General features: G+C 43.1%; 1 protein-coding gene across 2 annotated transcripts in view; it reads left to right on the top strand.

The window, feature by feature from the left end:
* The window catches only part of lrrc7 (leucine rich repeat containing 7), a 231,913-nt gene that overhangs the window by 34,393 nt on the left and 172,234 nt on the right, over window positions 1-25,286 (top strand). For both annotated transcript variants that reach the window (XM_067989712.1, XM_067989711.1), the window contains exon 5: window positions 16,357-16,413. In XM_067989712.1, the coding sequence (XP_067845813.1) occupies window positions 16,357-16,413 (57 nt within the window). The remainder of the gene's footprint in view (window positions 1-16,356; window positions 16,414-25,286) is intronic.

Below are 25,286 nucleotides of genomic sequence, written 5' to 3'. Positions count from 1 at the left end.
TGCCAAAAGAAGGGCACAGATCACCTCTCAAGCAGCCTGAACTACTTCCATCCCTCTGTAGGTCCTGTTCTGAACACGTCAGCCCATTGGGAAACTGATTGGTGCTGGTAAAGGGGGCTTTGGGCAAAAAATAATAAATGACAACTGTAATAAAAGGCTCATGAGAGCCAGCAAGAAAAAATGCATATAGAAAGAACTAAAAAGGACCTCCTTTTAAATCTGTGTGGCCTTTAATAACTTCCCGTTTGAAGGTGTGTGTGTACCTGGCAGCCTTGGATGCCAGATTTTCTGGGCATGCTGACCACAGAATGGAGAGGGGGATTTCAATGCCTCCTTTTACATGTGGTTATGAAGATCTCACCTGGTTCAGTTGGGAACTTCTACTACCCACCACAGCAAATTGAGCAGAAATCAGGCAAAATTGTTTTCTGCCCAAATTTTGTTGTGTCTGCGCCTGTTTTGGTTGCAGGTGGGATGTAATGGACGTTGAAACTGGCAAAACAATCAGGCAACGGGTGGAAGAAAAATTTTAAGCTGCTAGTTGTTATGATCTGCGCTGCCTGCTAGGGTGGTGGAAGCAGATTCAATATAAGCTCATAGGAACAGGAGTCGGCCATTCAGCCCCACGAGCCTGTTCCGCCATTCAGTGAGATCATGATTGATCTGTATCCTAACTCCATCCATCTGCCTTGGCTCCATATCCCTTAATGCCCTTGGATAGCAAAAATCTATCAATCTCAGATTTAAAATTATTAATTGAGCTAACAGCTACTGCTTTTTGTGGGAGAAAGTTCCACACTTCCACCACCCTTTGCGTGAAGAGGTGTTTCCTAACTTCTCTCCTGAATGGCCTGTCTCTCATTTTAAGGTTATGTCCCTTTGTCCTAGACCTCCCCCCATTAACGGAAAAAGTTTCTCTCTATTTTCCCTGTCAATTCCTTTCAAAATCCTAAAAACTTCATTCAAATCACCCCTTAACTGTCTATATTCCAGGAATACAAGCCTAGTTTATGTAATCTCTCCTCATACTCTAACCCTTGGAGCCCTGGTAACATTCTGGTGAATCTGCGCTGCACTCCTTCTGAGGCTAATATATCCTTTCTAAGGTGTGGTGCCCCATACTACAGTACTCAGATGTGGTCTAACCAGGGCTTTGTATAGCTGCAGCAAAACTTCCTCCCCTTTATATTCTAGTCCTCTAGATATAAAGGCTAATATTCCATTAGCCTTTTTGATTATTTTTTGTACCTGACTACTACATTTTAATGATCTGCATACGTGGACCTTAAATCTCTTTGGACCCCCACTGTTCCTAGCTTTTTACCCCCAAAAAATACTAGGGTCTATCCTTTTTTGGTCCAAAATGGATGACCTCACACTTACCTGTGTTGAAATCCATCTGCCAGTTTTGCCCAATCACTTAATCTATCAATGCCTCTTTGTAATTTTATGCTTCTGTCTATACTATTTACTATGCCACCAATCTTTATGTCATCGGTAAACTTGGAAATATGGCTCACTATTGTGTTACCTAAGTCATTAATAAATATAGTGAATAGTTGAGGCCCCAGCACAGATCCTTGTGGGACACCATTAGTCACTTCCTTCCAATTCGAGTACATACTCATTATCCCAACTCTCTGTCTTCTACCGTCTAACCAATCTCCTAACCAGGTCAATAATTTGTCTTCAATTCCATAAGCTTTAATTTTAGCCAACAGTCTCTTATGTGGAAGCTTATTGAATGCCTTCTGGACGTCCATATAATCTACATCCACAGCCATTACCCTATCTACTATTTTAGTTATTTCCTCAAAAAATTCAATTAGGTTCATTAGACTAACCTACTCTTTATAAATCCATGATGGCTGTCTCTAATCAGTTCAAATTTCTCTTAAGTGCTCAGTCACGCTACCCTTAATTAAGGACTAACAGGTCTATAATTTTCTGGTTTCACTCTCTTAAATAATGGAGTCACATTTGCAATTTTCCAATCTAAAGGGACAATTCCTGAATCGAGAGAACTTTGGAAGATTATGGCTAAAGCATCTGCAATTTCCTCACCTACTTCCTTTAAAACACTGGGTTGGAAACCATCAGGTCCTGGGGATTTGTCAGTCTTTAGTGCCATTATTTTTTCTAATACTGTTTTCTTGCTTACATTAACTTTAGTGAGTTATAGTCCTAGATTCATTATTTGTTTCCCTGGAATGTCAGGTATATTATTCTTCCCCTGTGAAGGACTGAGACAAAGTAATTATTCAACAAGTCTGCTATTTCCTTATTTTCATTTGCCATATTACCCGCATCTGTTTTTGGTTGATTGTTTTCCCTTTTCTTCTCTTATTAATGTTGTAATAGTGGGACATAAATTGGGCCACGTAGCGCCCATTTTTTAGGCACTATGCGGAGTCCTAAAGACACAAAATGGCGTTCGGAATGCATGCGCGCACCTCTAGCGTGACATGCGCCAGACGCCATCTTGGTAAAGGCATTTGCACACGTGCAGATAAAGAACGGCGGCAGCATGTAAATTAGGGAGAATATGCGGTAGATCAGAGTGCAGCGCTGATTTAAAGGGACAGATGCGATTTTGGAACTCAACACTCCAGCCAACGCATTGTCTTAACCTCGCACAGCTGAACAGGTCGTAAACAGCATGGAGGACTCCCCACCAGCGCTATTTAAAGGGATCATACAGGAGTTACAGGTTAGTTGCTGGATTATTGTTTCTGGCTGCTGATGCATTTGTACCTATTTTTGGAGGTCTCCTATGCTTGAATACTAGGACTGGGGACATAGCCTAAAAATTAGAGCCAGGACTTGCAGGAGTGAAGTTGGGAAACGCTTCTACATGTAAAGGGTGGGAGAAGTTTGGAACTCTCTTCCGCAAATGGCAGTTGATGCTAGCTCAGTTGTTAATTTTAAATTTGAGATTGTTAGATTTTTGTTAACCAAAGATATTAAGGGATATGTGGCTACGGCGAGTATATGGAGTTAGGTCACAGATCAGCCATGATCTCATTGAATGACAGAACAGGCTTGAGGGGCTAAATGGCCTACTCTTGTTCCTATCTTTCTATGTTCCTATAATAAAGTTTCAATACTCTACAGGGTGTGGGCTGGCTAGCTGACAGGCAACAGCAAGGGCTCTGGCAGAGTGGTAGGGGTGGGACAGGAATGCTGTCATCCTGAGAGAGGACAGCAGGTTCATGCTCCATGGAGCAACTGCCGCTTGCTGCCTCCTGTTATACACCATCTTCTCCTGCAAGAAAGCTAGACATGTGTCGGTAAGTGTCCTCCAGGATGTTTGGGTAATGTGCCTGTCATGGTTGAATAGCTGCCAGTGTGTGTGACCTGTGAGTCGTGGGTGTGCGGCTTGCAACAGAGGTAATATATGATGGTGAGAGAAAGCATATGATTGGAAGAGTTGAGTACTGATTGAAAGAGTTTGTTGGTATGTGGGTGATGGGGGGTGTAGTGTGTGGAGCAGTGGATGCGGCTAGTGGGGCAGTTGGTAGGAGATGCCACTTTTACAGTTGACCTCACTCACCTTGATCACTCGTGTCAAAGCATTGAACTTCTTCTTGCACTGAATCCACATTTGTGGTGCTATGCGCCAGGCAATGACTTCTTCCCCTACTGCCTCCCACTGCCTCGGGAGCATGTGTCTGGAGGGCTTCTTGTCCCATTGAGGATATAGGATGCCCCTCCTTCTGTCCACCTCTTGCACCAAAGCCTCTTAGTGCATCATCAGAGAACCTTGGTGCACGCTCTCTTGCAGGGCTGGTACAAACTCAGATTGGCAGATTCTTGAGGTCCGGCGTGCAGATTGGAGGATGTGGGATTTAGTAGTGCGCAACTTTTATTCAATGTTTTATCATGACTCAACAGTCTGTAAACATAGGGACAGGACCTGCATCTGTTTTTTACATGTACGATGTCTGATCTCCGTTCAGACTCCATGCGAAACCGTACCTTGTATTTTGCAAATAAGAGGTGCAGACTGCCTTTAAGAGGTGCTAGCTGCCTTTAAGTGGTGCTAGCCACTCGCAATATTGAGGCCCCCCCTGTTAGTGAGCAGCCACTCAACAGCGCAGGTAGGCCTGGCTGCTCGCACTAATCGTGTAAAACAGCAGGCAGCATGAATGTTACCGTCCTCCTCTTCCAGTTTCCCTATCCTTTCTAAAGATCTTGTAACCTGGAATATTTAACTCCCAATCATGACCAGCTCACAGCCATGTCTCAGCAGCAGCCACCATATTCGACCCTCTAAGCTGTATTTGAGTCTCTGGGCTCAATTTTAGGGGGCAATTGCTGATGCGTTGGGGGTGGGGGGGGCTCTGAAAATCGCGGAAATCCCGTTCGGGTTTGGAAACCGGCTCCAACCCGCCAACTTCCAAGTTTCCCAGGGACCCACCAGTATGCGGGCGGGCAACCCGAAAACGGAAGCCCCGCCGGTAATTAAAGCCAGCAGGATGACAGTTAAAGAGCCAAATGAATCCCATTGAAGTCTTTAAGGCACTTTACCTGTGACAGAGTAAGTGATTACAACGATTTTTAACTTACCTGGGCAGCTTGCCATCACTTCTGATTCACGCCAGGTGAAACGAGGCCTGAAGGGCCGGAGCAGGGAACAAGAAACTAAATAAATGAAATAAAACACCATAGAAGGAAGTGAAAACACAAAATGAACCTACCTTTGTACCCTGCTCCGATGTCCGATGTCTCCCTCTCCGATCTCCCGTTCTTCATGCCCCTCCCGATGTCCCCCTCTTCACCCCCCCCGATGTTCACCTCTTCACCCCCCCCCCGATGTTCACCTCTTCACCCCCCCCTGATGTTCACCTCTTCACCCCCCCCGATGTTCACCTCTTCACCCCCCCGATGTTCACCTCTTCACCCCCCCCCCCCGATGTCCCCCTCTTCACCCCCCCGATGTCCCCCTCTTCACCCCCCGATGTCCTCTCGATCTCCCCCCTCACCTCCGATCTTCCCCTCTTTCTTCCCCCCGATCTTCCATTCTCCCCCCGGATCTTCCATTCCAGTGCTGGATGATGTCTCAATCTCTCTCTTTCTTGCGCACCCCCCCCCCCCCCCCCCCACTCACGTTGCAGCTCCTGACGGCAGCCAGCCTGTTAATCAGGCTGGGTGCCGGGCGCAAAACCTGAAGAGAATGTTAATCATCAGCAATCAATGTGATCGCGTCGGAAACAGTAAGTTTTGTTCATGCGGGTTTGCCACACGCACCTTCACCCCCCCCCCCCCCCCCCCGCTGCCAACACGCCACCATTGCAAAATCGACCCCTCTAATTCACTCAATATATTTCTTATACTCCATGTATATAAAACTCTTATTTGGGCAAGAGACCCTAACCTGTCCTTCTGCCCTGATGCTGTCTTTCTCACACCATTTAACTTAACATGTTTCTTATTTATCACTCCTGCTGCAACTACTTCAGTTATTTTAGTATTCCTTTCAACTGGAGTATCTGTATCTCTGTTTGTGACCTGAACTCTGCTCTTATCTCTTTTTTAAAAAATTCATACTATCATTTTACTATTGTTTCTGACTGAGCCTTCTCCCCATTTATTAGTTTAAAGTCCTTTTTATCATCCTATTTATCCTTTCCGCTAGGACCTTGGTCCCAGCATGGTTCAGGTGCAGCCCATCCTAATGATACAGCTCCTTCCTGTTCCAGTACTGGTGCCAGTGTCCCATGAAATGGAACCCCTCCTTCCCACGCCACTCCTTTAGCTACATGTTTACCTTACTGATCTGTTTATCCCTATGCCAGTTGGCACATGGCTTGGGTAATAATCCTGAGATTACCACCCTTGAGGTCATGCTTTTTAATTTAGTCCCCAACTCCTGATATTCTCTCAGCAGGACCTACTCCCTTTTCGTCTCTATGTCATTGGTCCCGAAATGAACCATGACAACTGGATCTTCTCCCTCCTTTTCCAAATTCCTTTCCAGCCGCATTGAGATATCCTTTACTCTGGCACCAGGTAGGCAACACACCCTTCGGGACTCTCGATCGTGGCTGCAAAGAATGCTATCTGTCCCCCTGATTATTGAATCCCCTATAACTACTACATTTCTATTCTGCTCCTCCCCACTTTGGACAGCCCTCTGCTCCACGATGCCTAGGTCAGCATTGTGGCTGTCCTCCCAGCAGTCTTTCTCCTTATCCTTACGGGTATCAAGTACATTGTACCTGTTGGATAGGACCAGTGCCTGCGGGACCTCCTTCTCTGCCTCCCCGTGGTTTCCCCTACCCTGCTGACTGATAGTCACACTCTCCCCTTCCTGTACCTGTGCTTTCCTCTGAGGTGTGACTGTACTCTGGTGAAAACTATCCAGAAATTCCTTCCCCTCCCTTATGTGTCGGAGTGTCTCTAACTCGCACTCCAGCTCAAAGACTCTGAGCTGGAGTGACTCAAGGCAGAGACATTTACTGCAGATGTGGCAATCCGGGACATTCACACTGACAACAAACTCCCACATATCGCAATCCCGATACGTAGCCTGCATGGCCATTTCTAGTTTTTATTTATTCATTTATTTGTCAGTGATAATTTAATTCATATATAATAGAATTACTTGAGATCTAGATTATATTTAGCAGATGGATTTAGCTTGATTTCCGATTAATTTGTAACTAATTAGTCTTGTTTATTAACTTCTTTATTTTAATTGCGAGTTAGATACACTCCGACAATTCCTGTTTATTATTTATGTATACCAGATTTTTATTTAATGCAGTTTGGATCCCTCTAATGTTGGTATTCTCTATTTTGTTCATTTTAATTTTATTCCCTTAGATCTAATTAATTACTTTGATTATTTATTTATATGTTTATTTATTTACTGTTGCCCTTTGGTTTAAATTATTTACCACCTCCTTCCCCCAATTCCCACTCCCACCAAATTCCTGTCGTCACTCTGTTAAGCAGATTCACCCAACTCTGTGCTGCAGCTTGGTGCTTTTGCAGATATCCCTCTAATATACGCCTTCAGAAACCACTAGTTACAACTGGTCAGTCAACTTCCAGCCACAATAATTAATATCTAGTCAGAGACCCACTTACAGCTGATTGACTGCTAACTTTCAAAAGGAAATTGGATAAATACTTGAAGGGGAAAAATTTGCAGGGCTAAGGGGAAAGAGCAGGGAATGGAACTAATTGTATAGCTCTTTCAAAGAGCTGGCACAGGCACGATGGACCAAATGGCCTCCTTCTGTGCTGCATCATTCCACAATTCTAGGGGGGGAGTTTTACCCCCCCACCCCCCGACCCGCAACGGATGGAAGAATTATTAAAAATGTGAAACCCAACCCTAACCCGCTGTGAATGCGCCCACTTCTGGTTTTACTGCGGCGGGTTTGGGACGGCCGAGTAACCTGGTCTGGAGAGGGGGGTCAGTGATTTTAATATTTAAATGAAGCTGTGATCCTCAGATTTTGTCAGCAATTTGAATTTAACAGCTGTGGGCCGGGTTTCCCAGGATTCAGGAAACCCGGCAGCTGAAGAGAGGCCGGAGCTGCCAGATCCCGCAAGTAATTATGTGCAGGAATACAACAATTATTCATTCCTTTCTGGCGCAAAAATACAACAGGAAAAGTGGCTCAACCATGGCTTATAAAAGAAATTAGGGATAGTATTAGATCCAAAGAGGCGACATATAAAATTGCCAGAAAAAGCGGCAAGCCTGAGGATTGGGAGCAGTTCAGAATTCAGCAAAGGAGGACAAAGAGATTGATTAAGAGGGGAAAAATAGAGTATGAGAGTAAACTAGCAAGGAACATAAAAACTGACTGTAAAAGCTTTTGATAAGGTCCCACACAAGAGGTTAGTGTGCAAAATTAATGCACATGGGATTGGGGGGAATATACTGGCATGGATTGAGAATTGGTTGACAGACAGGAAACAGAGAGTAGGAATAAACGGGTCTCTTTCTGGGTGGGCAGGCAGTGACTAGTGGGGTACCGTGGGGATCAGTGCTTGGGCCCCAGCTATTTACAATATACATCAATGATTTGGATGAGGGAACTAAATGTAACATTTCCAAGTTTGCAGATGACACAAAGCTGGGGTGGAATGTGAGCTGTGAGGAGGATGCAAAGAGGCTCCAATGTGATTTAGACAAGTTGGGTGAGTGGGCAAGAACATGGCAGATGCAGTATAACGTGGATAAATGTAAGGTTATCCACTTTGGTTGTAAAAACAGAAAGACAGATTATTATCTGAATGGTGATAGATTGGGAAAAGGGGAGGTGCAATGAGACCTGGGTGTCCTTGTACACCAGTCGCTGAAAGCGAGCATTCAGGTGCAGCAAGCAGTTAGGAAGGCGAATGGTATGTTGGCCTTCATTGCAAAAGGATTTGAATACAGGAGCAGGGATGTCTTATGCAGTTACACAGGGCCTTGGTGAGACCACATCTGGAGTATTGTGTGCAGTTTTGGTATCCTTATCTGAGGAAGGATGTCCTTACCATGGAGGGAGTGCAATGAAGCTTTACCAGACTGATTCCTGGGATGGCAGGACTGACGTATGAGGAGAGATTCGGTCGACTAGGCCTATATTCACTCGAGTTTAGAAGAATGAGAGGTGATCTCATCGAAACATATAAAATTCTAACAGGACTAGACAGACTAGATGCAGGGAGGATGTTCCCGATGGCAGGGGAGTCCAGAACCAGGGGTCACAGTCTCAGGATACGGGGTATGCCATTTAGACCCGAGATGAGGAGAAATTTCTTCACTCAGAGGATGGTGAACCTGTGGAATTCTCTACCACAGAAGGCAGTGGAGGCCAAGTCATTAGATGTATTCAAGAAGGAGATAGATATATTTCTTAATGCTAAAGCGATCAAGGGATATGGGGAAAAAGCGGGAACAGGGTACTGAGTTAGTCGATCATCCATGATCATTTTGAATGGCGGAGCAGGCCCGAAGGGCCGAATGGCCTACTCTTGCTCCTATTTTCTATGTTTCTATGTTAATTGCTTTCCCAGCACTGCTTGTAGGCCAGGAGGAACAGGAGTGCTTCCCCCGGCCCCACAAACAAATCTTCTACCGCGATGTGCCTCGCTCCCCGCAATCAGCCAACCCCACTCCCCCCACAATCTGACAATCCCCCCCCCCCGCAATCTGACAATCCCCCCCCCCCCGCAATCTGACAATCCCCCCCCCCGCAATCTGACGACCTCCCCCGCAATCTGACGACCTCCCCCGCAATCTGACGACCTCCCCCGCAATCTGACGACCTCCCCCGCAATCTGACGACCTCCCCCGCAATCTGACGACCTCCCCCGCAATCTGACGACCTCCCCCGCAATCTGACGACCTCCCCCGCAATCTGACGACCTCCCCCGCAATCTGACGACCTCCCCCGCAATCTGACAATCCCTGCGCTACCTGACAATCCCTGCGCTATCTGACAACCCCCCGCGATCTGACGACTCCCCCCTCGACATCTCCCTCTCCCCCCGCTGTCTCAATCTCTGTCCCCCGCGAACTCCACCCCCCCCCCCCAACTGCGAACTCTCCCTCCCTCCTCACTGCCGTGCTCTGAGCCCCATCCCCACTGACCCTTAATCTTCTACAGCAGGCTTTATTGCCCCACAGCGACCAGCCTCTCAATCTGGCCGACTGCCGGTGGGAAACGGAGTAAAAGAATTCTAATGAGGTCCTGCCATTAAATGCGGCAGGACTTCTGCCTTTGCGGTATTTCCGGGTTTCCCGGCCGCTGACACCACCCCCACTCCATCCCCGTCTCCCTGTAAATATCAGGGCCTATGATTCCATGAAAATCAGTCTCCAGATTTTAAAAGGGACTTTAACTGGATTTATTGTATAAACTGCATAGATTGACAACAGATTTGTTCTCGATAGAATCAGAAAAGCACAGATTATCATTAGGATGAAGATCTCCAAGCCAATTGCAGCAGTCCAATAGCTCATCAGTGGAGACAAAATTCCTTTGTTGTAATCTCATGTTTGGATATAGTAAAAAATCTGGCTTCCCGGTGGGGTGTAACATTCTGAAGACATCTTCCACCACAGAAAACATCAGAATATTATGCACATTTTAATTTCACCCACATACAGGGATTAGTCAAGCAGTGAATCTTCTGCCAAACATACTTGATGAACCACCAGTCTATGTGAGTCACATCTTGTACTTGAAAGCCACCATATAATTGGATGCATCTGGAGTTCCCAAAAGTACTATCTAGTATTCGGCAGCTCAGCCCATCCACTCATATGCAGCTGGAAAAGGCATGATCACACACCAGCCCAGATGAAATTAATTACTTTATTTAGTTTACTAAATATCATTATTCCTCTTGGCATTGGATGACAATAAATAATGAATCCTGAGAAGAATCTTCATCTACATTCACAGTTCTGTCAATTCATTTTTACTCTAGTTAAATTTCATTCAACTGCACATATACTCCTCAACCTCATTGCAAAAAAAAATTAGTGCAATATATTTTTATAATGAAATTCATCTAATTAAGCATATCCAAGATCATAAGGTGCACATTGTTGGAGCACCAGTGCACTGCACTATGAAACAAATGTTTTATTTCACCCCCAAACTGGGGTGCCTATACCTGCTGTGTGGGGGTGCTGAGCATAAACCAGGTACCTTTTTCAAAGGATAAAAAGAAAACTGAACATTAACATAAATTTAGGCTCTGATGATGCAACCCTCACACCCAGACACTGGACATGTGAATTGCGCAAGAAATGCACTCTGCTTCTCCAGGCTAAAGTACACCCACATTCTATGGGCCGGGCCATTAAACTAGTTTAATCCTTGTGCAAGCTAGTTTCCTGGCAGGATCTTGCACCAGGAATTGGATGTGGAAAGAGGGGTGCAGCTGCAGATTTTGCCATTGGCTTGGGGCCTATTGGCTGCTGAAGATCCATTGGGTCCCTTTATATCAACTAGGTGACTTAGCCTTTTGGCTCTCTTCACCTTATGCCTGGCATCCACTGGTGGTCCACTGCCAGCTTCTTGGGACATCACTGTAAATGGGTTCCCCAGGGACACAAGAACAGGAAATTGAGGCAGGATGGTCAGGGATGCCCCTCCTGCCTCATTAACATGCCTATATGGCCCCTTGAGTCTCCTCTGCCATTCATTAAGATCATGGCTGATGTTCTACCTCAACTCCACTTTCCCGCCCTATCCCCATATCCCTTGATTCTCTTAGTGTCCAAATGTCCATTGATCTCAGTCTTGAATATACACCACTACAGAGCATCCATGGCCCTCTGGGGTAGAGAATTCCAAAAGTTCACAACCCTCTGAGTGAATAAATCTTTCCTCATCTTGGCCCTAAATGACCCTTTATCTTGGGACTTGAGTCTAGTTCTAGACTCTCCAGCCAGGGGAAACAGTCCTTCAGCATCTAACCTGTCAAGTCCTCTAAGAATTTTATTCGTTTCAATGAGATCACCTCTCATTCTTCTAAACGCCAGAGACTGTAGGCCCATTCTACTCAATCTCTCTTCATAGGACAACCCTCTCATCCCATGAATCAATCTAGTGAACCTTTGTTGCACCCCATCTAAGGTTCCTTAGGTAAGGAGACCAAAGCTGTACGCAGTACTCCAGGTATGGTCTCACCAGAGCCCTATATAATTGCAGCAAGACCTCCTTACTCTTATACTCCAACCCCCTTGCAATAAAGGCCAACATACAATTTGCCTTCCTAATTGCATGCAGTACCTACATGTTAACTTTCTGTAATCCGTGTACAAGGACATCTAAATCCCTCTGAATACCAACATTTCTTAGTCTCTCACCTTTTAAAAAATATTCTGCTTTTCTATTCTTCCTACCAAAGTGGATAATATCACATTTCCCCACATTATACTCCATCTGCCACGTTCTCACCCACTTTATTAACTGTCTATATCCCTTTGCAGCCTCTTTGTGTCCTCCTCATAGCTTACTTTCCCACCTAGCTTTGTATCGTCAGTAAACTTGGATACATTACACTCGGTCCCCTCATCTAAGTCATTAATATAGATTGTAAAGAGCTGAGGCCCAAGCACTGATCCTTGCGGCACCCCACTAGTTACAACCTGCCAATCTGAAAATGACCTGTTTATCCCTACTCTCTGTTTTCTGTCCGTTAATCACTCCTCAATTCATGCTAATATATTACCCCAAATCCCATGAGTCCTAATCCTGTGTGGCACCTTATCGACTGCGTTTTGAAAATCCAAATCCACTGGTTCCCCTTTATCAACCCTATTAGTTACACCCTCAAAAAACTCTAACAGATTTGTCAAACACGATTTCCCTTTCATAAAACCGTGCTGACTCTGCTAAATCATACTACGTCCTTAATAATAAATTCTGGCATTTTCCCTACTACTAATATCAGGCTAACTGGCCTATAGATCTCTGTTTTCTCTCTCCCTCCTTTCTTGAATAGCGGGGTAACATCCATGGGGACGGGTCTAGAATCCAGGGAATTCTGGAAGATCAAACCAATGCATCCATTATCTCTGCAGCCACCTCTTTTAAAACCATAGGATGTAGGCCATCAGGTCCAGGGGATTTGTTGGCTTTCAGTCCGATTAATTTCTCCAGTACTTTTTCTTTACTAATCTTAATTACTTTAAGTTCCTCACTCTCATTAGACCCTTGATTCCCCACTGTTTTTGATTTTTGTGTCTTCTACTGTGAAGACAGATACAAAATATTTGTTTAACATCTCTGCCATTTCCTTATTCCCCATTATAATTTCTCCTGTCTCTGCCTCTAAGAGACCCACATTTACTTTCGCTAATCTCTTCCTTTTTATATACTTGTAGCAGCTCTTACAATCTGTTTTTATATTTCTTGCTAGTTTACTCTCATATTCAGTTTTCTCCCTCTTTATCAATTTCTTGGTCATCCTTTGCTGATTTCTAAAACCCTCCCAATCCTCAGGCTTACTACTCTTTTTGGCAACATTATAAGCCTCTACTTTTAATCCAGTACTATCCTTAATTTCTTTAGTTAGCCACTGTGGAGTTTTTATTCCTCCAGGGAATATATATTCATTGAGAATTATGAATTATTTCTTTAAATGTTTGCCATTGCTTATCTACCATCATATATTTTAATCTAATTTCCCAATCTACCTTAGCCAACTCGCTCCTCATACCTACATAATTGGCCTTGTTTAAATTTAAGACCCTAGTTTCGGACTTAACTACATCGGCCTCAAACTCAATATGAAGTTCCATCATATTGGGGTAGAAATTTCTCCTGAAATAATGGAGAGCTCAAAAGCGGTCTCCATTGCTGGTGGCGAAATGGAGGAGCAAGTTCCAGTGTTCGCACACGCGCATTGAAACGTGGAAATCTGGAACTTGCTCCTGGTGGTTTGGTGGCAGTATGACAGCTTCGAATTAAAGGGCCATCACACTCTGCAATCAGAGAAATCATTGAAAAAGTGCCAACTTGATTATCTGCCCAGCTGGAAAGTAACTAATTATGCCACCAAACAGGTATGCTTAAAAATACCAGGTCTCAACTAAGTTTTTACAGCATGGTTAGTCTTAATGACTGCCAAACAACTAAAAATTAACTTTTAAAAATGTGGAGCCTCATTACTCCTTATTTTAATAGTTTTTGGTCATTTAAAAAAAGTTTTTAAAAAAATTATTTTTTTTTACTTTTCCCTTCTGTCTCTTTAATTTGATTATTTCTTACCCTCTCTTTTTTTCGCTGTCTATAACTTTTTACATTGATTTAAAATGTTGTACCTTTCACTTCCTGGTTTAACATTCCAAGCCTGCAGAGGCAGCTTGTTATAAATGCTGCGATCGGTTTGGTCGAGGGGAGAGATCGATCCTCTTGCTTCTCCCAGGGTCCTAACTTCACCTCAACTGACTCTTGTCCACTTCCTATTAGAAGAAGTGGCTGAAGTAAGTTTATGGGTTAGTATAAATCTATGGAGTGGTGAGCATTGTTGGTTCGCCGCTCCGAGCAATTTCTACCCCATTATGACCACTCTCCCCCAGGGGATCCTTTATTATAAGATTACTAATTAATCCTGTCTCATTACACAATACTAGATCTAAAATAACCTGTTCCCTAGTTGGTTCCTTGACATATTGTTCTAGAAAACTGTCTCAAATGCATTTCATGAACTCCATCGTCCTCCAAACTACTTTTGCCAATTTGATTTGCCCAGTCTATATGAAGGTTAGTCCCCCATGATTATTGCATTACCTTTGTTACATGCTCCTCTAATTTCCTGCTTAATACTCTGTTCAACACTATAACTACTGTTAGGGGGCCTATAATCTACTCCTACCAGTGTTTTCTGCCCTTGTTATTTCTTAGCTCCACCCATTCTGATTCTACTTCCTGATTTTCTGAGCCAAGATCCTTTCTCACTACTGTCTTTATCTCATCCTTTATTATCAGGCCACCCCTCCTTTTCCATTTTGCCTATCTTTTCTAAAAGTCAAGTACCCTGGAATATTTAGTTCCCAACCTTGGTCACCCTGCAACCACGTCTCAGTAATGGCTACTAGATCAAACCCATTTATCTCTATTTGTGCCATTAATTTATCGATCTTGTTACAAACGCTTCATGCATTCAGATATAGCATCTTTAATTTCAACTTTTTACTATTTTTCCCTGATGTGACCTTAGTCACTAGTGCCCTATTACCTTTGTTAAACTCTCTGCCCCTTCCTGACACACTCTGCTTGTTTTTATCCAAATTGCTATTCTGCTCTATAGCCTTGACTTTTCTCTTTAGATTTATAAATTTACCCTTACCTGAACCCTCCCCCCTTCTTATTAGTTTAAAGCCTTATCTACCCTTTCGAATTAGGCCCTAGTGTTCTTCTCTGTTGTTTCCCATTTATGATAAGGGGTTGACTGATTACTCTGGTGCTACTTTGTCTAGGGGTGCAGAAAAAAATAGAGGTGCTGGTCGCTGGAGTTCCCAGTTTCATTTGCAGGGTAAAGGGGCATCTTCTTACCCTGCAAATGAAATGGGAATCCAGCGACCAGCCACCTCACTTCTTTTTGCACCTAGAAAGTGCACCACAGTAATCAGTAAACCCTTATCATAAATGGGAAACAACAGAGAAGAAACACTAGGGCCTAAATTCGAAAGCGTCAGATAATGGGCGCAAAATAATCGGCGCACTGAACTTGCACACCTGAAGGGAGAGAGGCCTGAGCATCATCCTAAATTCAACCTTGGGCCCCATTAGAATAATCTGGCAGGCTGCAAGCACCAGTCAGGCGCTTCGATGCAGCTCATCAATCTGGGCTCTTCGAATTTCGTCTAGCTCGGATGCTGAACCTGTCCGCAGGTAAGTCTGGGGAAGGGAGGGATGAGCACCGGCTGCCAGCGGCCCCCAGTATTAAAATGGAGGCAGGAGGGGCACCACTGCTCCTCTTGGCTCCACATTAATGTATGTTAAGAAAACTTAGCTGCCGGTTTCTTCTGCGGCCTCCAGCGATCCCTTTAAGGACCATTGGTTAGGCCACTGCAGAGCCTAATGAATTTCCTGAAAATGAGAGCAGGCCTTATTTCGCTATTTTAGAAAAAGGTACAGATGAATTTAGCGGAGGCCCAAACGCACGTGCAAATCGGGCGCGGGCCATCGCTCTGCGAGAAACGTAATTTGTTTAAATACATTTGGAATTTGGACTTGAACTTTGTGCTGGGAGTTCCTTTGTCCTGTTCCACATTTCTGCTTCAGGAAATGACTGAATATGCATGCATGGTGTTAACCTTGGCTCAGTCAGAGCACTTTCCCCTCTGAGGTAGAAGGTTGTGGGTTCAAATCCAATCCAGAGGCTTGAGAAAATAATGAGCACGCGATGCTTCAGTGAAGTACTGAGGGAGTGCTGCACTGTTGGAGCATTTTGATGAATGGTTAAACTGAAACTCTGTCTAGCCCCTCAGCTGGACGTTATTCAAGACCTAGGGAGTTATCCTGGTGTCCTAACCAACAGATTATCTGGTCAGTTATCTCATTACTGTTGGTGGGACCTTGCGAAGTGTAAATTTTCTGCTGCATTTCCCTACAACAGTAACGACACTTCAAAAGTACTTCATTGGCTGTGAAGCACTTTGGGACATCCTGAGGCCGTGAAAGCATTATATAAATGCAATTTCTTTCTTTCATGGTGGATGAGGTATAGTACAGTACATGTAGTATCCGAAAAGCAACTGTCCCATCATCACTGCACCTGGACTACATTATCAGCCCAAAGAAATATTGAAATAATTGTAACATGATAATGTTCTAATAGTTCTCAGATGCACATTCTGAAGATTTTTTTTGTATTTTGTAGACTTACCAAGCTACGCATTCTGGAGCTGAGAGAAAATCACCTGAAAACTCTACCAAAGTAAGTTAATACTTACACAAGGTTTAACAAATGACTGCCAGTGATTTTAGTTGAATCTGGAATACTGAAATAATCAGATTTGTACCATGAAAATGATCCCTGAGATTCACTGAATACCCTCTATTGACAACTGCAGGCCTTGAAGAACTGAGAAAGTAACAACATGAGTCAGGTACATGAAAAGCTTTGGACACTGTTGGAAGCAAGTAGCTAGACTAAAACTTTTTTTTTCCAGTGTTCCCTCTTCTTTCCTTTCATCTCCTAAAGGTGTCAGCGCATGCTGGGCTAAAATTCCACAGGTCCTGGCTGCCCTCTGGTATCTTACCCAAATGACCATTATTCATGTTTGAGCCGAAGCAGTGAGTGTCAACAGACTATTAAACCATGGAAGGCATGAATCTAAAACCTTAATTTGTCCTTACCCATTGTCCCTCAAGCGTGCGTACACACACACACACACACACACACACACACACACACGATTTGATTTTTTAATCCCAACCCAGGGATATTGAGGCCAGTTGTGCCACTGCCCCCGCTGAGCCAAGTAACTAAGTATGACCAGGTGCTCAACCTGTGATCTTCCTGGTCTGTATGAATCACTATATAATCAGGCAGTAATTGCATCTACTGAGCTATTAGCAGAGCTTAAATTTTATTTCTTCTAATATTGACTTATGTCTGCGTTTTCATGGTATGACTGACATGTGCACAAGAGGTGTTTATTTCTAAGTTTCAGCCTACTGAAAGTAAACTCTTGTAACTATTGTTTAATTATATATGGACGGTCATTTAAGAATTTGCAACCCTGGTGCAGAACTCTGCACACTTGGACTGCATAACAGGAATTTTGGAGCGTTCATTTTAATGGATAAAAAATTCTGTGGGGCGTGCTGACTCTGCACAAAATTCCCGATATGCACTACTGGTGTACGAAGCTCTGTGTGGCATGCATTCATAAAATCTACCCAATGGTGCTCAACTTCTTCATCTGGTTAGGGAACAATCTGATCTTTCTCAATAATCTTCGCCGAGAAGGAGCAGATCGTTCCTAAGCCAGAGGAAGAAACCGTTTAGAAATAAAAGGTCTTCTATAAGAAGCTAAAGAACTAAAAGTTCATGGCATGAGATTAAACTTTATCAATTTGACAATAACTTCTCAACAGTCTCAACACTTCTTCTCCGGAATTAGCAGCAGGAGTGACGGCGTTGGTATAATATGGTTTTACAGTTGGCTTCTTAATTACTACGGAACACTCTTGCTACTACTCCTGTGAGACTTCCTTATTAACTAAGTAGCAAACTATAAAAGTATGTTACACCAGTATCACCATTTCTGTTATCGATTCACATGACAAATTCAGGCATTTCAGGAATTAAGGCATTTGCTGCATTTCAATATACGTGACTCAGGTGCTGCATTCTTGGCTCTGACAAGGAGAGGTGTAAACTGTTGCTAATTGTGAAAACACAACTGAAAGACTTTGGAGATGGCACTACTGTCTTCAATATAATCTATGCCATTAATTACTGTAAATTAGAAGCACTGTGATTATAGATTTTTATACTCATTATATCCTCAGAGGACTTCTTGAAGGTAACTTTTTAAAATGTTCTTTGTATTGTGCTATTAATATGTCATATCTTACATTATGAATTATGGATATGACTCAAAATGTGCTCTAATGTGTTGGGGTAGTTTTTCTTTCTAACCTTTGATAGCAAACCAAGCTTTCGAGACATGAAAAAAAATGGTGTCAGCATACAGTATTACAATGGCAGCAGTAGTACCAATAGGATACGCTGGAACATAGAAGTTCTGCCCAAAGTCCCAGATGGCAGCAAAGATGTACTGCCTATAGCCACCAATATAATACCCATTGCATCTACAGACCCAAGTACAGATACCTGTCGATGACTGAGGAGCACTGCCTCCAGAGACTCAAGTTTCAGGGAAGTGGTTATGCAATTATGCCCACTGCTTCAAGACAAACTGCAAACAACCTTAAACATAGGCACAGCTCTGCCATTGGCCATCCAGGTGACTATGGTTCTCGGTTTTTATGCTACTATCACGTTTGAAGCTACCACAGAGGACATCTGCAATGTCTGCCAATTTGTTGGAAACATATGTGCCAAAGAGGTCACAGATGCATTTATTCAGCAAGGCCAATGAAGTTGTCATTTTTGCCACTAGCCAACAAAATGAGGGAGCAACAGAACTCCGCAGACTGCTGGTTTTTCTGGGGTCCAGAAAATGATCGATTGCACACGTTACCATTTGGTTCCCGGGCAAAATGCTGTTGCCTAGATGAGTCTGAAGGTTTTTCTAAAATCTCAGTGGTATGTGACCAGCAGTACAGAATCATGTAGGCCGGTGTTTGCTGCTTTGGAAGGTTTCATTTTAAAGCAGTCACCTGTGCCCCTTATATTTGAAGGGGAATGAAGAGTAGAAGGATGGCTGGAGAGATCAAGGCTACCCAATGCAGCCATGGCTCATAGTACCTATACATAAAAATGGATAGAAGCATTGTGCTGGTGCAACAAAGCTCATGCTACAACCAAAATTATGATCAGACATACCATTGGAATCTTGAAGCAGTGCTTCACAGTGCATTATCAGTGGATCAATCAGGTGTAGTCTTACAGTGCAAAGCCTTCCTGGGGTTTCCAGAATAATTGTCATCTGCTGCATGCTCCATAACTTTGCCCTGTAAAGAGGCCTTAGCATGTATCTCAATGATCAGGATGACAATACCATGGCACAGTAAGAAGGTGAAAATGCCAACAATGCTATGCAGCCAGAAAGAATGGTGTGCCAGACACTAATACCTCCCATAGAGTGCCACAGCTATACTATTTCTTAAAGGGCCAAAGCATATCTGAGAAGTAATGGTGCTCAAGCCACCTCATCCTACACTTTTCATACTCAGTTCTTCAAGTACTTGCCGTTTTGTGCTGGCCTCCTATTATGTTGTAAACAATAGCACATAAATACTCAGCACAATATGCAAGTCATTTATTTCCTCAATTGGGTAGTGTGTGAATGTTGGCAATTTAAGTTCACAGGGCACTCCCCCCATAGATGGGGAATGGTGCATTGCACAATGGGCTGAAAAAGGCATTAAAAAAGGGAGGAAAATAAATAGAAATACAATTAAAATTTGAATTTTGGTTTCAAATATCTACAAAGCACATAATATGGAGCTTTAATCTGGATTTTTTCACATGCTCAAGTCAACAAGAAATTGAGTCATTTCTGCTTAAACTCAGAAGTTGAACTGTTTGAATGTAGTTCAGTTCCCTCATGGCTTAATGGATAAATCCACAGCCCAGTATGGTACTGAGTTATAGATACTAGGAAGCAGTTAGATGATATCAGCCTTAGGGGAGAAAAAAAACTTCAGTTGGTTTCAGTGTTCCCAGGCAAGGGAGAAGATATTTCAGCCCAAGTTCCCACTATTGATTGTTACCCAATGACCTGTACCAACACTCCCTGTCGAGGGTCACACGTGAAGAGTAGCCAATTGGACAAGGTACCAGAAGGATAGATGCACTATCCTTGGGAGTAAGAAGGAAAGTAAGGCAAAAATATTTTACGTAACAGGTAATTGAATTATAGATTAAGTTACCAGGAAAGGTCATTTGAGAAAATAGTATAGGTGGTGTTCTGGAGAGAGAAAAGATTGCAAGATATGGTGAAGTCAGGTAGGTGGGATTGAGACCAATCCAAAAAGGACAGACCTTTCCTCTTTCCTGAAAATGTTTACACTCTTATGTTCTAACTGTTGAACCTTTACATCTTATTGCATTAAAAATTATTCCGTTGCCTTGCTGCTGCTGATAACTTTCATTAGAGTGTGTACACTACATCAGGTGATTTGAGGGCAGTATGAGAGGATCCTCCACATCCATGATTTACTGTTTGTCTTTTTGTACTATAGAAACAGTATCCATAGCAACCAGTTGAGTTGCAGCACCAGATGTTAGGTGAATAGTTGGGTGAAATTGTTTCTAATTTTATCTTATCAGTAACATTCAACAGTAGCTAATAAACTAGGCTTGAGTACATTTAGTTTCTTTTGAGTGAGGTAGAATTTTCCAACACAAAGCATGCTCTTAACCAAAATTATTCTGTCAAGAACTGACCTTTCTTTCGCCTCCTGTTAATTGATCCAAACTTAGATGAAGGAATAGAGAGCAGTATATCCAAGTTTGCTGATGACACTAAGTTAGGTGGCACAGTAAGTAGTGCAGTTGAGAGCAGAAAGTTGTAAAGGGACATTGATAGATTAAGTGAGTGGGCAAACTGTGGCAGATGGAGTTCAATGTGGGGAAGTGTGAGGTTATCCAATTTGGACATAAGAAAGATAGATCAGAGTCTTTTCTAAATGGTAAGAAGCCGGGAACTGTGGAGGACAGACAAATACATGTGTCCATGTACAGAAATCACTAAAAGCTAGTCAACAAGTACAAAAAATAATTAATAAAGCTAATGGAATGTTGGCCTTTATCTCAAGAGGGCTGGAATACAAAGGGGGGGAAGTTATGTTACAGCTGTACAGAGCTCTTGTTAGACCGCATCTGGAGTACTGCATTCAGTTCTGGGCACTGCACCTCAGGAAGGATATATTGGCCTTGGAAGGGGTGCAATGCAGATTCACCGGAATGATACCAGGGCTAAAAGAATTAAATTACCAGAACAGGTTGCATGGACTAAGCTTGTGGTCATAGAATCATAAAATCATCGAATGGTTACAGTACAGAAGGAGGCCATTCAGCCCATTGAGCCCATGCTGGCTCTTTGTAAGAACAACCCAGTTAATCCCATTCCCCCACTCTTTCCCCGTAGCCCTGCAAATTTTTTCCCTTCAAGTATTTATCCAATTCCTTTTTGAAAGCCACGATTGAATCTGTTTCCACCACCCTTTCAGGCAGCGCGTTCCAAATCATAACTACTCGCTGCGTAAAAATGTTTTTCCTCATGTCGCCTTTGGTTCTTTTGCCAATCACTTAAATCTGTGTCCTCTGGTTCTCGATCCTTCTGCCAATGGGAACAGTTTCTCTTTATTTACTTTACCCAAACCCTTCATGATTTTGAACACTTCTATCAAATCTCCTCTTAACCTTCTCTGCTCCAAGGAAAACGACCCCAGCTTCCCCAGTCTATCCACATAACTGAAGTCCCTCATCCCTGGAACCATTCTTGTAAATCTTTTCTGCACCCTCTCTTAAGGCCTTCACATCCTTCCTAAAGTGCGGTGCCCAGAATTGGACACAATATTCCAGCTGTGGCCGAACTAGTGTTTTATAAAGCTTCAACATAACTTCTTTGCTTTTGTACTCTATGCCTCTATTTATAAAACCCAGGATCTCATATGCTTTTTTTAACTGCTTTCTCAACCTGTCCTGCCACCCTCAAAGATTTGTGCATATATACCCCCAGGTCTCTCTGTTCCTGCACCCCCTTTAGAATTATACCATTTAGTTTATATTGCCTTTTCTCATTCTTGCTGCCAAAATGTAACACTTCTCATTTCTCTGCATTAAATTTCATCAGCCTTGTGTCTGCCCATTCCATCAGCCTGTCTATGTCCTCTTGAAGTCTATTACTATACCGCCTCACTGTTTACTACACTTCCAAGTTTTGTGTCATTTGCAAATTTTGAAATTGTGCCCAGTACTCCCAAGTCCAAGTCATTAATATATATCATAAAAAGCAGTGGTCCTAGTACCAACCCCTGGGGAACACCACTGTACACCTTCCTCCAGTCCGAAAAACAACTGTTCACAACTACTCTCTGTTTCCTGACAGTTGGCCACTTTCGTATTCATGTTGCCACTGCCCCTTTAATTCCATGGGCTTCAATTTTGCCTATTATGTGGCATTTTATCAAACCCCTTTTGAAAGTCCATATACACAATATCAACCGCATTGCCCTCATCAACCCTTTCTGTTACCTCGTCAAAAAAACTCAATCAAGTTAGTCAAACACGATTTGCCTTTAACAAATCCATGCTGGCTTTCCTTTATTAATCCACACTTGTCCAAGTGACTATTAATTTTGTCCCGGATTATCGTTTCTAAAACCTTCCCCACCACTGAGGTTAACTGACTGGCCTGTAGTTGATGGGTTTATCCTTACACTTTTTTTGAACAAGGGTATAACATTTGCAATTCTCCAGTCCTCTGACACCGTTATAGGGATGTTTGGAAGATTATGGCCAGCACCTCTGCAATTTCCACCCGTACTTCCCTCAGCAACCTAGGATGCATCCCAACCGGACCTGGTGATGTATCTACTTTAAGTACAGCCAGCCCTTCTAGTATCTCCTCTTAATCAATTTTTAACCCATCCAGTATCTCAACTACCTCCTCTTTTACTTGGAACTTTGGCAGCATCTTCTTCCTTGGTAAAGACAGATGCAAAGTACTCATTTAGTATCTCAGCCATGCTCGCTGCCTCCATGCGTAGATCTCCTTTTTGATCCCTAAACGGCCCCACCCCTCCTCTTACTACCCATTTACTATTTATATGCCTATAGAAGACATTTGGATTCCCTTTTCTGTTAGTCACCAGTTTATTCTCATGCTCTCTCTTTGCCCCTCTTATTTCCTTTTTCACTTCTCCTCTGTACTTTCTGTATTCAGCCTGGTTCTCACTTGTATAATCAACTTGACATCTGTCATAGTCCCCCTTTTTTTGCTTCGTCTTAGTCTTTATCTCTTTCATCATCCAGGGAGCTCTGGCTTTAGTTGCCCTACCTTTCCCCTCGTGGGAATGTACCTAGACTGTACCCTAAACATCTCCTCTTTAAAGGCCACCCACTGTTCGATTACAGTTTTGCCTGCTGATCTTTGATTCCAATTTACCCGGGCCAGATCCATTCTCAACCCACTGAAATTGACCCTCTTCCAATTAAGTATTTTTACTCTAGATTGTTCCTTGTCCTTTTCCATAACTACCCTAAACATATGATACTATGATCACTGTTCCCTAAATGTTCCCCCATTGACACTTGCTCCACTTGACCCAGTTCATTCCCCAGAATTAGATCCAGCAATGCCTCCTTCCTCGTGATTTTAGAAGATTAAGGGTGATCTAATTGAGATGTTTAGAATGATTAAAGGATTTGATAGGGTAGATAGAGAGAAATTATTTCCTCTGGTGGGGGAGTCCAGAACAAGGGGGCACAACCTTAAAAGTAGACCTAAGCCATTCAGGGGTGATGTCAGGAAGCACTTTTTCACACAAAGGGTAATGGAAATCTGGAACTCTCTCCCCAAAAAGCTGTTGAGGCTAGTTCAATTTAAAATTTCAAACTGAGATTAATAGATTTTTGCTAGGTAAGGTATTAAGGGCTATGGAACCAAGGCAGATAAATGGAGTTGAGATACAGGTCAGCCATGATCTAATTGAATGACGGAACAGGCTCAATGGACTGAATGGCCTACTCCTGTTCCTATGTTCTTTTAATATACTAATACTGCTATGTTCTCTTCAGTCACTGTTTAATGTTGTGTTCTCGTTAGTCACTGCTTACTGTGCCTTTGTTTTAATCATCTAATCTGGCAAACTACAGTACATTACACATCAGTGAATGACTACATCATTAGCATGACTGTTTAAAAGGACTGTTTGCTCAGGTGCCAATGAAATCCCAAAGCACTTAAAAATCTTAAAAATAATCTAGTTCATAGAAGGATTTTTGTTTGAAATCAAGTTGATGTTTTATTAGTAACTCTTTGAAGAGCTGAATTTGTAAATGAAATTACTTTAAACAAAGCAATAGTTGAGATTTTGCGCTGAATTTTCAGTCCATAACGTCCTGAAAATGGTGGGCAACCACCAACAGCCCGATTTTTGTCATCGCTGCAGCCGAGGCTTACCACTGGGCGGCCAGAACGGCCCCGAGAGTCAGGTGGTAGGGCTATTTACACTGGATATCGGGGTCCTATTGCATTAGTAGGATCCCGATTGCCATTTTTGGATTCAATTGGCTGGAGTGTGTGTGTGGACCTCCAGCCAGTATCAGCTGCTGACCAGGCTGAAGAAGACCTGAATGAAGAATTTCACTTCATTTTTGTGGAATCGAGAGGAGCAGGAAAGCTCCTCGCGACTCCACAAGCCCAACCTGAGCCGCTGACGCTGCAGCCTCATCTCCCCCACCCCCCCACCGCAGATCGTATCTTCCTCCAGCTTGGAGGCCGGCCGGGCAGCCTGTTATTGAGGTGGCCTGGAGCCAGTGGGCTGCCCCGGGACTCCTGGTTTTCGGCTACAGCCTGCTGACCTAATGCGAATGAGACCCGCTCCATTGGCAGGACTACTGGGTGGCCGGCCGACCAGATACCGCTCTAGGTGAAAATCCATCTATTCCATCTAAATATTGGGGGTAAATTTCAATATTCTCTCCCAGCACAGACCTTAGTCAATTACAAATGCATATTGGGAATTTGGGCAGCACCCCCCACAATTTTCTGCCCATTCGTTTTAATGGACTGAAAATTGTGCCTGAAACTCTGCCAGAAACCGTTCCTATCAAGAACAAAAAAAAAAAAATAAGAAGTTACTTGCTTTGGGAACCTAGAAAACCATTGTTAGCTAAATTTGTTTGAAGTGAAGATTTTTTTTCAAAATAATTGTCAGTGCTGTCTATTACTAGTAGAGCAACAAAATAATCCATCTGTGGAATTCAATTTGCTAGAGTTGGAATGTAGATTGTAATGTAATAACCTACAGTTCCCAGTAAATCACCCTTGGGAGGACTCAGTGAAAGTATTCTTTTCTTGGACGTTTTACCTGCAGTTATTCCCTAACAGATTAAATAAGTTTGAGAGAATCCTTGGCAGTTTTTGTCTGGCCACTCCATCT

The sequence above is a fragment of the Heptranchias perlo genome, chromosome 9, assembly GCF_035084215.1.
Source record: "Heptranchias perlo isolate sHepPer1 chromosome 9, sHepPer1.hap1, whole genome shotgun sequence".
Lineage (NCBI taxonomy): Eukaryota > Metazoa > Chordata > Chondrichthyes > Hexanchiformes > Hexanchidae > Heptranchias > Heptranchias perlo.
Note: the sequence above shows the minus strand (reverse complement) of the source record. Positions and strands in the feature narration are given on the sequence as shown.